The 15,823-nt window shown below is 37.4% G+C and overlaps 3 protein-coding genes and 1 long non-coding RNA gene across 4 annotated transcripts; 3 read left to right on the top strand and 1 right to left on the bottom strand.

Annotated features, from left to right (window-relative positions):
- The first annotated feature begins 220 nt into the window (after positions 1 to 220).
- LOC9301711 (monocopper oxidase-like protein SKU5) lies at positions 221 to 3,592 on the top strand. Its single transcript, XM_002865591.2, has 9 exons — positions 221 to 459; positions 569 to 678; positions 760 to 1,030; positions 1,126 to 1,264; positions 1,356 to 1,710; positions 1,863 to 2,228; positions 2,313 to 2,391; positions 2,503 to 2,705; positions 3,178 to 3,592. The coding sequence occupies exons 1-9, from the start codon at positions 316 to 318 to the stop codon at positions 3,287 to 3,289; spliced, it is 1,779 nt and encodes a 592-aa protein (XP_002865637.2). The 5' UTR covers positions 221 to 315; the 3' UTR covers positions 3,290 to 3,592.
- Positions 2,312 to 2,522, bottom strand: LOC110229909. The gene is made up of 2 exons (XR_002333214.1): positions 2,444 to 2,522; positions 2,312 to 2,408 (listed from the first exon to the last, which is right to left on the bottom strand). It is a non-coding gene; the product is annotated as an uncharacterized LOC110229909 (long non-coding RNA).
- Positions 3,593 to 10,652: 7,060 nt separating the features above from the next.
- On the top strand, positions 10,653 to 13,791 carry LOC9301709 (probable D-amino acid oxidase PA4548). Its single transcript, XM_002865589.2, has 9 exons — positions 10,653 to 11,137; positions 11,244 to 11,393; positions 11,618 to 11,832; positions 11,915 to 11,985; positions 12,244 to 12,409; positions 12,699 to 12,870; positions 13,011 to 13,169; positions 13,259 to 13,347; positions 13,427 to 13,791. Exons 1-9 carry the CDS (start codon positions 10,879 to 10,881, stop codon positions 13,520 to 13,522), a joined length of 1,377 nt encoding a protein of 458 aa, XP_002865635.1. The 5' UTR covers positions 10,653 to 10,878; the 3' UTR covers positions 13,523 to 13,791.
- A 386-nt stretch (positions 13,792 to 14,177) lies between these two features.
- LOC9301708 (protein ASPARTIC PROTEASE IN GUARD CELL 2) lies at positions 14,178 to 15,787 on the top strand. The gene has a single exon (XM_021014279.1). It carries the CDS (start codon positions 14,364 to 14,366, stop codon positions 15,582 to 15,584), a length of 1,221 nt encoding a protein of 406 aa, XP_020869938.1. The 5' UTR covers positions 14,178 to 14,363; the 3' UTR covers positions 15,585 to 15,787.
- The last annotated feature ends 36 nt before the right edge of the window (positions 15,788 to 15,823 follow it).

The raw sequence follows: 15,823 nt of genomic DNA, 5'->3' as shown, positions 1-15,823 counted from the left end.
ATTTGAGCTACAAGTTAAAGCATAAAAGGTAACGTAGGGGGTGAAGAATGTTGACTCTTTTAGTCATAAAACATTGAGATTGTAGATTCAAATTAAAGGCATGGGGTTAAATTGACTATTTTCTCAAATTTTTGGTTCTTTTGATAATTTATCTGGAATTTCTGGAGAAGTAGGACCCAACAAGTATGTTCTCTTTTGGCGCCTCTGCTGTATTCACATTCAGAAGACGCGGTTTAAAGCTTTCCCAAATCTCTCTGCACATGGTTTTCTCCAGTTTCACTCACTGCTCTACTCACACAGAGAGTGAGAGATCCAATGCGGTGCTTTCCACCGCACTTCTGGTGCACCTCCGTTGTCCTTTTCTTGTCGGTTACCGGAACCCTAGCCGCCGATCCTTACGTCTTCTTCGATTGGACTGTCTCTTACCTCTCTGCTTCTCCTTTCGGCACTCGTCAACAGGTTTCAATATTGAAAGTTTCAATTTTTCAAATTCCCAATTTGAAAGTTTCGATTTTTGAGATCTTTTGTGTTTTTGGATTCTTGATTCTGTGTGTATTTCGGTTTCTAGGTAATTGGGATAAATGGGCAATTTCCTGGTCCGATTCTAAACGTAACTACGAATTGGAATGTTGTTATGAATGTGAAGAATGATCTTGATGAGCCATTGCTTCTTACATGGTAATAATGTCGATTCTTCAATGTATCTGTATGATTGAATTTGGTCACTAAAACTATGTTATTGGTGGTGGTGATTTGTAGGAATGGGATACAACATAGGAAAAATTCATGGCAAGATGGTGTTTTGGGAACTAATTGTCCAATTCCTTCTGGTTGGAATTGGACTTATGAGTTTCAAGTTAAAGATCAGATTGGTAGTTTCTTTTATTTTCCATCTACAAATTTTCAGAGAGCTTCTGGTGGGTATGGAGGGATTATTATCAATAATCGAGAAATCATTCCGGTTCCTTTTGCTCTTCCTGATGGTGACGTTACTCTCTTTATCAGTGATTGGTATACTAAGAGCCATAAGGTTTTGCACAAACCCGGAAATCTTTCTTTATTGTTTGCTGTCCTGTCTCTTTTGCTATGCTTGTTTTAACATCTGAAACACTTCTGTGGAATCAGAAGCTGAGGAAGGATGTTGAGAGTAAGAAAGGCCTTGGACCTCCAGATGGTATTGTTATAAATGGATTTGGACCTTTTCCTTACACTCGCGAGCTCGCTTCGAATAATTTTCCTTTTGGGACAATAAACGTTGAACCAGGTATAACATCCCTTTCTGTTGAATCTTCATTTGGTTTATAGTTTGAGTCTTCTCTCGTTTCTGACCACATTCATATCTTCATCTTTACTAGGACGAACATATCGTTTTCGTGTTCACAACAGTGGCATTGCAACCAGCTTGAATTTTAGAATACAGAATCATAACCTGCTTCTTGTTGAGACAGAAGGGTCATACACAGTCCAGCAGAATTATACGAATATGGACATTCATGTGGGTCAATCTTTCTCATTTCTGGTCACTATGGATCAGTCTGGTAGTAATGACTACTACATTGTTGCCAGCCCAAGGTTTGCTACATCCGTCAAAGCTAGTGGAGTCGCTGTCTTGCACTACTCTAATTCTCAAGGACCCGCTTCAGGTCCACTCCCTGATCCTCCTATTGAGTTGGACACATTTTTCTCAATGAACCAAGCACGATCCTTAAGGTTGTCAACGATTATGTATAGTTATGTTTCATATTAGGAAATATCTTGGCCAGAATGGCATTCTGTAGGAAGCATAATCTGGAACCCCTTTTCTAGTTCTTTTCAAATCTGCAATCTTTACTTGTTGCTGATGGGAAAATGCTGTTTGGTAGGTTGAATTTGTCAGCTGGAGCTGCCCGTCCAAACCCTCAGGGATCTTTCAAATATGGCCAGATTACAGTAACTGATGTTTATGTGATTGTCAACCGTTCACCAGAGATGATAGAAGGGCGATTACGTGCCACTCTTAATGGTATATCATACTTACCTCCTTCAACACCCCTAAAGCTTGCTCAGCAATACAACATCTCAGGGGTATACAAATTGGATTTCCCCAAAAGACCGATGAATAGGCATCCCAGGGTTGATACCTCTGTCATAAACGGCACGTTCAAGGGATTCGTGGAAATCATATTTCAGAATAGTGACACCACTGTTAAGAGCTACCACTTGGATGGTTATGCATTTTTTGTTGTTGGGTAAGGTTGCATTAATTATATGACCAGACGTTGAAAGATAATGGACAGTGGTTATAAAATTAAAGAATGATGTTTGTTTTGAAGGATGGACTTTGGTCTGTGGACAGAAAATAGCAGAAGCACATACAACAAGGGGGATGCGGTTGCTCGATCTACTACGCAGGTTATATGACTTAACACCTTTTTTTTTTTTTGAACAAAATATGACTTAACACCTGAAACCGAAATGTTACATGTGTTTCTGTGTGGTTTTAAACAGCTAATTTGTTTACAGGTGTTTCCCGGTGCATGGACGGCCATCTTGGTTTCTTTGGACAATGCTGGCATGTGGAACCTTCGAATAGACAATCTCGCCTCATGGTATCTGGGCCAAGAACTATACTTGAGTGTGGTTAATCCAGAGATTGACAGTGACTCGTCTGAGAATTCCGTTCCTGACAACACCATATATTGTGGTCGGCTCTCACCATTACAAAAGTAAGATTCGCAGATGCTCTCATATTATTTCTAAAAGTTGGAACAAAAAAAAGAAAGATCTAGAAAAGAATGTTCCATATATAAGCTATGAAAGAGCGTCGATTTTTTCTCTTTCCTTCTTTTGCTGGTCCTAAACAATTCCAAATTTGATCAAGAGAAAGAGATTGGAGGATCTCGAAGCACCTAATATGTATTAAAAAGTAACTTAAATAACCTGGTTCATATAGACTTTTCTGGGATATAGACAGGAATGAGCTTTTAGGTTGGCCTTCTCAGTAACCTTTTTCTGAAACATGCTATTTCATCAGTTGAACATATCTGCTCTATGTAAAATAACCAGATTCTTGTTGTTTAGTTTGCTTTTCCAGTTTCATTATGTAATTAGTGCTTGCCGGAGACAGTTTAAGTGGAGTCTTTTATATTTAATGGAGATAAACTTGTTGCATTAACCGATGTCTTGGTATTTCTGCAGGGATCAGGCACAGAGGGTAAACTTCTCGGGGTCACCACGATCCATCTTTGTAACAAGCAGAGGGATTCTCCTCGCTCTTTTTGCACTCTTAGTCAGTAGTTTAGCAAGATAACGATTCTGAGCTTTCCGGGCCCGATTGTAGCAAAACCACAATGCCACTCCTGGTGTTGGTATAACAGTAGAAGCTTGAAGATCACAGATGATGTGTGTGTTGTTTATGCGTAGAGTTTATTCAGCCATCAATATAGTGTCATGCTGTAAGGCTTGCATTTGTAATAGAGAACTTGGTGAGAAGACATCAATCGTCTTTGTAATACTAAGAAGATTCTTGATTCTACTGCCAAGTATTTCGATAAGGACATCTCAAGAGAAAAGAGAATGGTAATGCATAGACCTGAGTCTTGTTTATAAGCCACTACTTGCTAAGCTTGTCGTAGAAACGAATCGAATCTCCGGAAAAAAAAAAGGATCTTTGAATCTGCAGTTTGAATTCTATGGATTCATGTTTAAGGTGTAGGAATTCGTACCGGTTTATAACGATTTATAAATACTAATAACGAATTCAATTGCTATGAACCGTGCAAATAAAGAATTAAATCTAGACTATAGGGTTTGAATATACCTGGATATTCTGCAGCGGAAATATGAACCATATTAATTCGAGGTTATTTTAGCACCCCAAGTGTTGTGCCTCTACTGGTATCCACACGCACACAAACTGGATCTCACGTAGTATGCTAGTACTGTTGAGATCTAATCTCAAAACGTAGACAAACTCTTTGTCCCTTGTCTCTTTAGGGTTCGGTTGCTCAAAAACCTTATCACAAACGTTGACAATATATCAATATATATAGTCAAACTTTAAACCTAAACTTAGGTTTATTAATGGGCCAAAGCCCAATTATTCTTTTCTTCCTTTTTGCAACTTACGTGTACAAATATATATATATATCATATATCACATATATATTATATAATAAACACTTTATTATAAATACACAAATATAAATATATATGTATATCTCATATAACATATATATTATATTATAATTATAACCCAACATTGATCCAGTCTGCTTAGGTGTGTGACCCTGTAGGTTCGTATAATATTAGCAATGAGTCTTAAACTCATAGATTATAAGCGGTCTCTAGCAAAACATTATAACCACCTAATATTATACGAATATCAGACCTCGACATTTCAACTTCAATTAGAGTAAAGTACAAACGATTTCAGGACATTCCCAACAATCTCCCACTTGTACTGGAATCTTCTATTCCCATAATCCCTTCGTCTCTATATCTCGATCTCAGCATAAGGCAAGAAATTGTCATCCTTATTAAGCTAGACCATGTTTATCGAACTCCGATTTATACTGATAAAAACAAACGACTGACATTCACCTCGTTTGAGCGCGGCCACGCATTTCTCAGTATCAAATCTTCGATAGGCCCAGAGATATTTATCTCCCGTTATATGGGAGGGACAAATCCCATCTTGTTTCATCCATGTTCCTTAAACAATTCATAACCCGCCCAATCATTGTCTTTATAATCACCTTTTACGGCTGACGTTTGACAGAGTCAAAGCGAACTAATCCATGAATGAGAATCATGACGAACTCAGGTCAAAGGACTATACTCTATAGTTGTGATGAAAAACTCTTATGACACTCATATAACAATCTTGTAGAGTTCTCATAACGGGTCAGTCCAATACTGTGTTCTCTAACACATATCTATGTGATTGACTTTAATACCACATATTAATGACTCCATGAAACGTAGTCATCAGTCACCTCACATACTAGCCATTCTTAGTTATTATTGTCCCATTTTAATAACCTTGGCTAGGGACTTCTATAATTTATGTCATTTTCCACTTATAGGGTTTCATGATCAAGTCACGTACTTGATGGCCTATAAGAATGATATAAATTATTTTAGGACTATTATTTAATTATCCAATAAATAAATAATACTGAAACAAATTTCATTAATTTGAAAATAAATTCAAATGTATTTTAACATGAACATCATATCATAAATAAATAAATAAAAACCTCCCACTAGAAATAAGATCACATCTTTATAAATCTAATACCAATCGCAGCAGTATGACTCTCATGCTTAGGCTGCGGAAGAGGTTTAGTAAATAGATCAGCAACATTTGCATCCGTTGGAACTCTGCTAATCTTCACATCACCTCTATCAATAATCTCACGAATGAGGTGATATCGCCTTTGTATGTGTTTGGATTTCTGGTGTGATCTAGGTTATTTCGCTTGAGCGATGGCTCCATTGTTATCACAGTAAAGATCGATGGGGCCAGAAATACTAGGAACCACACCAAGTTCAGTAATGAACTTCCTAATCCAAACAGCCTCCTTAGCCGCTTCAGAAGCAGCTATATACTCAGCCTCAGTTGTAGAATCTGCCATAGTGCTCTGTTTGGAACTCTTCCAGCTCACTGCTCCTCCGTTGAGACAAAAGACAAATCCTGATTGAGATCGAAAATCATCTTTGTCTGTCTGAAAGCTGGCATCGGTATAACCACTCACAACAAGTTCCTCACTTCCTCCATAAACCAAAAACTTATCCTTAGTTCTTTTCAAGTACTTAAGGATGTTCTTGACTACTATCCAATGACTTTCACCTGGATCAGACTGGTATCTGCTCGTCATGCTCAAAGCACAAGCAACACCTGGGCGAGTGCAGAGCATAGCATACATGATAGATCCTATAGCAGAAGCATATGGAATCTTACTCATCCGCTCTCGCTCATCTTGTGTCGAAGGACACTGAGTCTTGCTAAGAGTTATGCCATGAGACATTGGTATAAAGCCTTTCTTAGAATCATGCATATTAAACCTATGCAAGACCTTATCTATATAAGTATCTTGACTTAGTCCAATTATTTTGTTCAATCTATCTCTATAGATCCTTATTCCAAGAATATAGGCAGCTTCTCCCAAGTCTTTCATCGAGAAACAACTTCCAAGCCAAGTCTTAACAGACTGGAGCAAGGGAATGTCATTTCCAAGAAGCAGTATGTCATCTACATACAATACCAGAAATGCGACTGCGCTCCCACTAGTCTTCTTGTAAACACAAGGTTCTTCTTCGTTTCTAATGAAATCAAACTCTTTGATTGCCTCATTAAAACGAAGATTCCAACTCTGAGATGCTTGCTTCAATCCATAAATGGAACGATGAAGCTTGCATACCTTCCTAGCAGCTTCAGGAACAGTGAAACCTTCAGGCTGTGTCATGTACACATCTTCTTCAAGATTTCCATAAAGGAAAGCTGTTTTCACATCCATTTGCCAAATCTCATAATCATAATGAGCAGCAGTTGCTAGGAGAATCCGAATGGACTTAAGCATCGCAACTGGTGAATAGGTTTCATCATAGTCAATACCATGAATTTGCTTGTAACCTTTCGCCACCAGTCTAGCTTTGTATATCTGTATATTACCATCCATGTCAATTTTCTTCTTGAAAATCCATTTACACTCAATAGCTTTTACACCATCAGGTAAATCAACCAAAGTCCATACTTTGTTTTGTGACATGGATTCCATCTCGGATTTCGCGGCCTCTAACCACTTATCGGAATCGGGGCCCATCATTGCTTCTTCGTATGACGTAGGTTCATCACTCTCTATAATCAATAGATTATGATCATCCATCACCTAATCTCCAAATCTATCGGGTTCGTGACGGTTCCTTTCGGACCTACGTACCTCAGGTTCCACAGGTGTAGATTCTACGACTCTTCGTAGATCTAACTGATGTTCTTCCTGAGAAGTTGGAACATCCTCCTGTGGCTCGAACTTCTTTGAGTAACACTTTACTCCCACTAGTTCCTTTTGAAAGAAACTCCCTTTCCAAAAAGGCTCCATTTCGAGCAACAAACACTTTGTTGTCAGTTGGATGGTAGAAGTAATAACCTTTGGTCTCTTTAGGATAACCTACGAAGTAGCATTTATCAGATTTTGGTCCAAGCTTATCAGTAATCAACCGTTTGACATAAGCTTCACAACCCCAAATTTTGAGAAAAGATAAATTAGGAACTTTTCCAGTCCATATCTCATATGGTGTCTTTTCAACTGATTTTGATGGACATCTGTTTAGCATAAACGCAGACGTCTCTAGAGCATATCCCCAAAAGGATATTGGAAGATCAGTGTGACTCATCATCGATCGAACCATATCCAATAAAGTTCGATTTCTCCTTTCGGACACACCATTCCACTGTGGTGTTCCTGGAGGAGTGAGCTGTGAAACAATTCCACACTCTCTGAGATGATCACTGAAAGCTTGGCTCAAATATTCTCCTCCACGATCTGATCGAAGAGCTTTTATTGATTTGCCAAGTTGATTTTGTACTTCATTCTGGAACTCCTTGAACTTTTCAAAGGATTCCGACTTATGTTTCATTAGATAAACATAACCATATCTACTGAAGTCATCAGTAAATGTAATGAAGTACTGATAGTTTCCTCTGGCGCTTGTATTCATTGGCCCACATACATCTGTATGTATAAGGCCCAATAAATCACTAGCCCTCTCACTGTGCCCAGTAAATGGGGCCTTAGTCATTTTTCCCAACAAACAAGATTCACAAGTCTCATAAGATTCATAATCAAATGAGTTCAAAAGTCCATCACTATGAAGCTTTTGAATGCGTTTCTCATTTATATGGCCCAAACGACAATGCCAGAGAAAAGTTGGATTCAAGTCATTAGACTTAAATCTCTTGGTACGAATGTTATAGACTGGCATGCTTTGGTTTAGAACATAAAGCCCATTCTTTAATGGAGCGCTACCATAAAACATATCATCTCGATCAAATGAACAACATTTGTTCTTGATCGAAAAGTGAAAACCTTCCATGTCCAAACATGAAATGGAGATGATATTCTTGTTTATAGCAGGAACATAGTAGCAGTTCTTAAGCTCCAAAACCATGCCTGAAGGTAAAGACAACGAATATGTTCCCACGGCTAATGCAGAAACTTTTGCTCCATTAGCCACACGTAGGTCCACTTGTCCTTCCTCCAAAGTTCTACTGTTGGTTAGGCCATGCACATATACACAAATGTGAGCACCACAACCGGTATCCAATACCCAAGGAGTAGAACCAGAAGTAGTAACATTTACTTCTATAACATAGATACCCGAAGAAGAAATATTGAATATTTTCTTCTTCTCCAGATCTTCCGAATTTTCAAGAGGGTTTGATCCATTCAATTTGTCCTTCTCAAGAACATCTCGAAATGAATAGGAACTTTGAGGGTTTGACATAACTGTTGAAAAAGAAAAGCAGAAATTAATATGATGTTCATGAATTTTAGAATTCTCAACAATTAAGAAGACTAACACTATACTCAAAAACAAAATTTCCTCTAATGAGTACAATGATCCAAGATCCATATTTCACTAGAATTCAAGTGAGCTTTGGCTCCACCCCTGAATATCTAGTTATTTAGGTAAGCAACACTTTGCTAATTATATCCAATATAATTCTTGGTTGTGGATGACATCTTATGTCTTATCTAACCCTATGTCTCTAAGCCCAAAACCGTTTTGATAGCCTAGTCAAGTAAACCAATTTTATTTCATATGGTAACCGTTACCATCTGTCTCACTCTTAAACAATTGCATACCGCTGCTTTGGCAGACCCGCCATACAACAATTTAAGTTTTAACAGTTGATAAAATTGGGGAGACATCAATACTTGATATTAATTGAGGAATTAATTTTATAACTCAATTTTATATTTAAAATTTATATCTAATATAAATAAAATATAACTAATACACATCTAATATGTAATTAATCGAATTATAAACAATTTAATTAATATTAATCAAATTAAAATTATTAAATATTTAGAAAACTGATCTTAATTAAATTTCTATAACTCTAATCAGATTAAAACGTAATATAATCGAACTTATCCTAATCTAATTAGGATCTATCGAAATATTACAAGTATGATTATGATCAAATCAGAATCTATACAATTATTATATGTACGGTTATGGTAACAGATCTTTTAAATAAGGAACAATTCCAAATCTAATAAAAAATCTAATCATTACCCGTAACTTTCTACATATATATTAAATATTAATATATTATTCTAATTACTTTAACTAGAATTACTAAACGAATATATGGATATCTATATATACATATTCTTCAACACCAAGTTATATTTAATTCATTAAATATCTATAACTTCAATGTTCACGTGAATGTGTTAAAACAAAACGAAAATCAACAATTCATTCAAGTTCCAACAGATCAATTATTTAATCGTATTTGCACTAGATTAACCATTAATAAAGACGAACAGAGATATTCTCAACATATCAAACTTATCAACGAACGTGACAGAATAAATTTCCAAAATTTATGATTACACTCCACGATGACAAAATCATGTTTCTACATGCTAATATTAATTTAATATTCATCACAAACGTATAACCAATATACGTAAACATGTTCTAGTTATTTACGAAATTCATTCAACATCATAATCAAATTATGATAAACGAACATGTTCAGGCGATCATATAATTTTATTTATTTCATGCTTTACCAATTAAATTTCATAAATTTAAATAAGCTAAAACAAATTACAATTATTCATCTATATCAAAATATAGATTAAACTAGATTCAAATTCAGTATTAAACACGTAGGCTCTGATACCACTGTAGGAATTCGTACCGGTTTATAACGATTTATAAATACTAATAATGAATTCAATTGCCAGGAACCGTGCAAATAAAGAATTAAATCTAGACTATAGGGTTTGAATATACCTGGATATTCTGCAGCGGAAATATGAACCATATTAATTCGAGGTTATTTTAGCACCCCAAGTGTTGTGCCTCTACTGGTATCCACACGCACACAAACTGGATCTCACGTAGTATGCTAGTACTGTTGAGATCTAATCTCAAAACGTAGACAAACTCTTTGTCCCTTGTATCTTTAGGGTTCGGTTGCTCAAAAACCTTATCACAAACGTTGACAATATATCAATATATATAGTCAAACGTTAAACCTAAACTTAGATTTATTAATGGGCCAAAGCCCAATTATTCTTTTCTTCCTTTTTGCAACTTACGTGTACAAATATATGTATATCATATATCACATATATATTATATAATAAACACTTTATTATAAATACACAAATATAAATATATATGTATATCTCATATAACATATATATTATATTATAATTATAACCCAACATTGATCCAGTCTGCTTAGGTGTGTGACCCTGTAGGTTCGTATAATATTAGCAATGAGTCTTAAACTCATAGATTATAAGCGGTCTCTAGCAAAACATTATAACCACCTAATATTATACGAATGTCAGACCTCGACATTTCAACTTCAATTAGAGTAAAGTACAAACGATTTCAGGACATTCCCAACATAAGGAACTTGGATCCATGTTCCAACTTGGAACATAAACTCATTTGAATGAGTTAACTCCTATAACAAGAAGATTGATTCGTAAGTGAAAATGTGAATAAGCACTGAGATAGTAATTGGCACGAAATCAAACTAAAAGTGTCTACTTTGCTAATTTTAAGTCTGACTATGGTTATAATTCTTATGTTGACTTTTGAAAGTTCAAACCTTTACGATACCAAAAACCTTCACCAATGGTTTCCATTTTCCTTCAATCACCAACAAGTTTAACATCCCAGAGCTACCCATTTTCATCTCGGAGCTCCACCCGGAGAACCCGACGTGGAGCTTCTCCATCACTTCGTGTCACAGCTTCTCGCAGCTCTTACGATGTAGTCGTTGTTGGTGGTGGGATCATCGGATTGACCATAGCCCGCCAATTCCTAACCGGGTCGGATCTATCCGTTGCTGTTGTCGATAAAGCCGTCCCTTGCTCCGGTGCCACCGGTGCCGGTAATCTTTATTCCCTTCTCTTACAAATTGGATTTTGTGAATAAAGTTGAAAACTTGAAGTGAATAGAGTGGACTTAACTTGACATTTGTGGTTTTGGGGTTTCAGGGCAGGGATATATATGGATGACTCACAAGAAACCAGGCACTGATGTGTGGGACTTGACTTTGAGGAGCCATGAACTCTGGCACAAGCTTGCAGAGAGCTTGAACGTTGATGGTCTTGATCCTGAAGAGTTGCTTGGCTGGAAAAAGACAGGTTTTTTTTTCTGACAACCCACTTTAAGTTTGTTTGGAATTTGGAGCTCTTTGAGCGACTTTGTTTATCTGATGATCTTGTGTTGATTCTTATAAAGTTCCTCACTTTATCTGATTGGGTTCTATTCTATACACCAATGTTAGGTTCTTTTAGGCAATGTTATTTTCATCTTGTTCCATGAAATGGCGATTTTCTTGTAGATGATGTAGAATAGTTATATGCAGGAAGCTTACTCATTGGAAGGACCTCTGAGGAATGTGTTGCTCTGAAGCAAAAGGTTCATGAGCTTTCTGAAGCTGGGTTAAGAACTGAATATTTGTCTAGTGATGAGTTGTTGTTAAAGGAGCCTGCGGTTCTTGTGGATGATGATTCCGGGGCTGCATTTCTTCCCGATGATTCACAACTGGATGCTCATCGCGCAGTTGCTTATATCGAGAAGGTTGCTAGATTTTCAAAGATAGTTGAATGTCTCATCTGACTGTTTTATTTGTGGTTTACTTAGTTTTCTTTGAGATATTCAGGGTAACAGAGAGTTTGCACCTGAAGGAAGATATGCCGAGTTCTATCATGAACCAGTTATAGGTTTAATAAGGTTGCTAATCTTTGTTTAGCTGGAACTCTTCTGAAATAGAGAATAAAAATGCTTTTTCTAATCAAAATCAATGTGACACAAAATATTCATAACTGTATACGATATTTGTGTCTAGTTTGCCGTCACAATCTCCTAATTTTGGTACCTTAAGAGGCTGAAACTCAAAAACAAGTTAACCCAAGTCTTTGGAAATCTTCATGCACACTACTCATTGATCTTCTGCTAGACTTTAATATGTTAATAGTATATTCGATTCAGGTCTAATGGGCGTAGCACGGAGGTTGCAGGTGTTCAGACTTCTAAACGTAACTTGTATGGTAAGAAGGCTACTATAGTAGCTGCTGGTTGCTGGAGTGGATCTCTGATGCATGAATTGCTTAAGGACTGCAACATTTCGCTGGACGTTCCTGTGAAGCCAAGAAAGGTTTGAACTCTCGTCTGATTGCTCATTCTTCCATTTCATTTACCCCCGTAATCAATCTCTGCCAGCACAAAAATTTGGCATTTTGAATCTCTATATGGAAGTGTATCATCGACATCAAGAGGTCTAGAAATTGTGGAAAGCTGAGTTCTTGAGAATATTATTTGTTTACGAAAAACAAGTATGTCTTTATTTATCGAGTTGATCCGCTGCAAGCTTCACGAATATGCAAACGCTGGAAATAGATTGCTTTCGTATTTTTAAACGCAGTATCCAACTTATTTCTTTGCAGGGGCATCTACTTGTGGTAGAGAATTTTGATTCGTTCCACTTAAATCATGGATTAATGGAGGCTGGTTACACAAATCATCAAAGTGCTTCAGCTCCAGGATTGGATGTTGAGGAACGGATGCTATCTATTTCCATGACAGCCACAATGGACACATCAGGAAACCTTATCCTCGGTAATTTCATCAATCTAAGTCCACCTCTTGAACTCCTGAACTAGTAAAATCCATGTTCTTCTTATTATGTGTGGTAAAAAAATGTTTACTAGTCACGCACGATATATCTCTCATTTTCATTTAGCCATCTCTAATTTCAGGGAGCAGCCGTGAGTTTGTCGGTTTCGACACTGAAGCTGATGAGTTTATCATCCGTTGCATATGGGAGCGTGCAGCAGAATTCTTCCCCAAGTTACGTGATATTTCCCTCGAAGATTTCATCCGGAACAGGAAAGTGAGAGTCGGGTTGCGTCCTTACAGTAAGCTTCTAGCCTCTAATGTCCCAAACCAAAAAATACTTCCTTTGGAATGTTCACAAAACCTGAACTTCTCTTTTAACTGATGATAGTGCCTGATGGAAAGCCAGTGATAGGATCCGTGCCCGGACTACAAAACCTATACTTAGCAGCTGGGCATGAAGGAGGTGGACTTTCTATGGTAAGCAAGATTCATCCTAATGTTCTAAAACCTTTCTCAAGAACCCAATCATGACTCACGGTTTCTTGAAATCGTTTAGGCTCTAGCAACAGCGGAAATGGTAACAGACATGGTACTTGGGAAACCTGAACAGGTAGATAGTTCAGCGTTTGGGGTTAAAGGACGTTGTTGCTGATGAAATAGTAGCAGTTCGGTTTAGTTAAGAGACTGAATCTTCTTAAGCATTGTGGTTGCTAAATGGTGTCCCAAAGGAAATTTCTATGAGCTACACAAATCCGGTGTTGGTTTAGTCCCGGTTTTAGTAATATGTACTAAGACCAATTCTAATTCTACGTCTTTAAACCAGACTTTTTCTCTAGCTTTCTACATACATTATCTGTTTTTTATATACGGTTGATTACAAATATGGTTCCATTCAAAATATACTCAACAATAAGTTAACCATTTACATGCATCATTAGCAAATATATGTCATTCGAATGTGACCAAAAAGGCGCACATGCTTATCATATCGATCCTAGAAAACTTTGAAAGCAGTTTTGACTATTGATTATCACATTCCAGATTCAAACTACTGCTATTTTTTTATAATATATATCTAATATGAATTTTCAACAAAAATATAAAACCACAACTAGTGATGATAGTTGAAGTTTTTTTTTTTTTTTTCTTATTAACGTGTAAGTCTTGGAGTCTATGACTATCTATATCCATCGGTAGTTTTTTAAAATCTATCTATCAACTTGACATAAATATAGGATTGTCATGGCCTGGCTCTGCCTAAACGTTTGGCCCTCTATAGCAACTTGACATAAAGCTAGTAATCTTTTTATATATCAAGTTGTTGTGGTCCGACCGTATTGTTGTGTGTACATGTTCGTACAATATTAACGTGTGTGACGTCTATATGTCGAAATGTCAACTCTAATTACTATATATCGGTTGTTATTTCTCCTTCTAATCATATCCATATCCATAAACTTTTTCCAACAATTTTAGACATAAAGACTTAAAAGATGGAAAAGAGTCTTGTTGTCCTCTGCCTCCTTTTGTTTTCAGCTTATAGTTACGTCTCTGCTCATAATTATTCACCGAAAACATTAGTATCAACCGTCTCTAAGAACACAATCTTGCCCATCTTCACCTTCACACTCAACAAAAACCAAGAATTTTTCATTCACATCGGCGGGCCCTATCTTGTCCGCAAATGCAACGATGGTCTCCCTCGTCCCATCGTCCCTTGCGACTCCCCAGTGTGTGCTCTCACTCGTGGAGTTAGCCCTCACCAATGCCCTCTTCCCACCAACACAGTCATCAACGGAGTGTGTGCTTGCCAAGCAACCGCCTTTGAGCCATTCCAACGTCTATGTAACTCTGACCAATTCACTTATGGAGATTTATCCATCTCTTCTCTAAACCCTATATCTCCCTCGGTCACGGTCAACAACGTCTATTACCTATGCATCCCCAAGCCGTTCCTCGTGGACTTCCCTCCCGGTGTTTTCGGCCTTGCGGGGCTTGCACCCACCGCTCTCGCCACATGGAACCAGCTTACTCGACCTAGACTCGGACTCGAGAAGAAGTTTGCGTTGTGTCTTCCTTCTGATGAAAGTCCTTTGAACAAAGGTGCTATTTACTTTGGTGGAGGTCCGTACAAGCTCAGAAACATTGATGCAAGATCCATGCTCTCTTACACTCGATTGATTAGAAACCCTAGAAAACTCAACAACTATTTCTTGGGACTCAAGGGTATTTCCGTTAACGGGAAAAGGATCTTGCTTGCACCAAACGCTTTTGATTTCGACCGCAACGGTGACGGAGGCGTGACTCTAAGCACCGTTTTCCCTTTCACTACGTTAAGAAGCGACATATACAAAGTCTTTATTGAAGCATTCGCAAAAGCCACGTCGGATATTCCACGTGTCATTAGCACGACACCCTTGGAGTTTTGTCTTAAGTCAACGACAAATTTCCAAGTGCCTCGGATCGATCTAGAGCTAGCTGCTGGGGTGATTTGGAAAGTGTCTCCCGCAAACGCGATGAAGAAGGTCAGTGATGACGTGGCTTGCTTGGCTTTCGTCAACGGAGGAGATGCGGCGGCGCAGGCGGTGGTGATCGGATTACATCAGATGGAAAACACTTTGGTGGAGTTTGACGTTGGAAGATCTGCTTTTGGATTTAGTTGTTCTTTGGGTTTGGTCAACGCTTCATGCGGTGACTTTCAAACACGGCCATGAGAATGTCAAATTAAAGAACTTGATAGTTGACATTCTCTTGTGATTGAATATTTATTTGTTAGTTAGTAGTTAGTAATCTGGCTTCATTTGTTATATATATAATGTCGAGTGTGGTTTTATAATTTTTAGTCAATAACGAATGTCAAAGAATGTAATAAAACATTAAAGTTTTTTTTTTTTTAATCTTATACTATAACGAACCTGAATAATTTGCGTCGACAAGTCATTTCATTATAATA

Source organism: Arabidopsis lyrata (assembly GCF_000004255.2).
Source record: "Arabidopsis lyrata subsp. lyrata unplaced genomic scaffold ARALYscaffold_8, whole genome shotgun sequence".
NCBI classification, from domain to species: domain Eukaryota; kingdom Viridiplantae; phylum Streptophyta; class Magnoliopsida; order Brassicales; family Brassicaceae; genus Arabidopsis; species Arabidopsis lyrata.
This window is presented reverse-complemented; position numbering and strand designations above follow the sequence as displayed.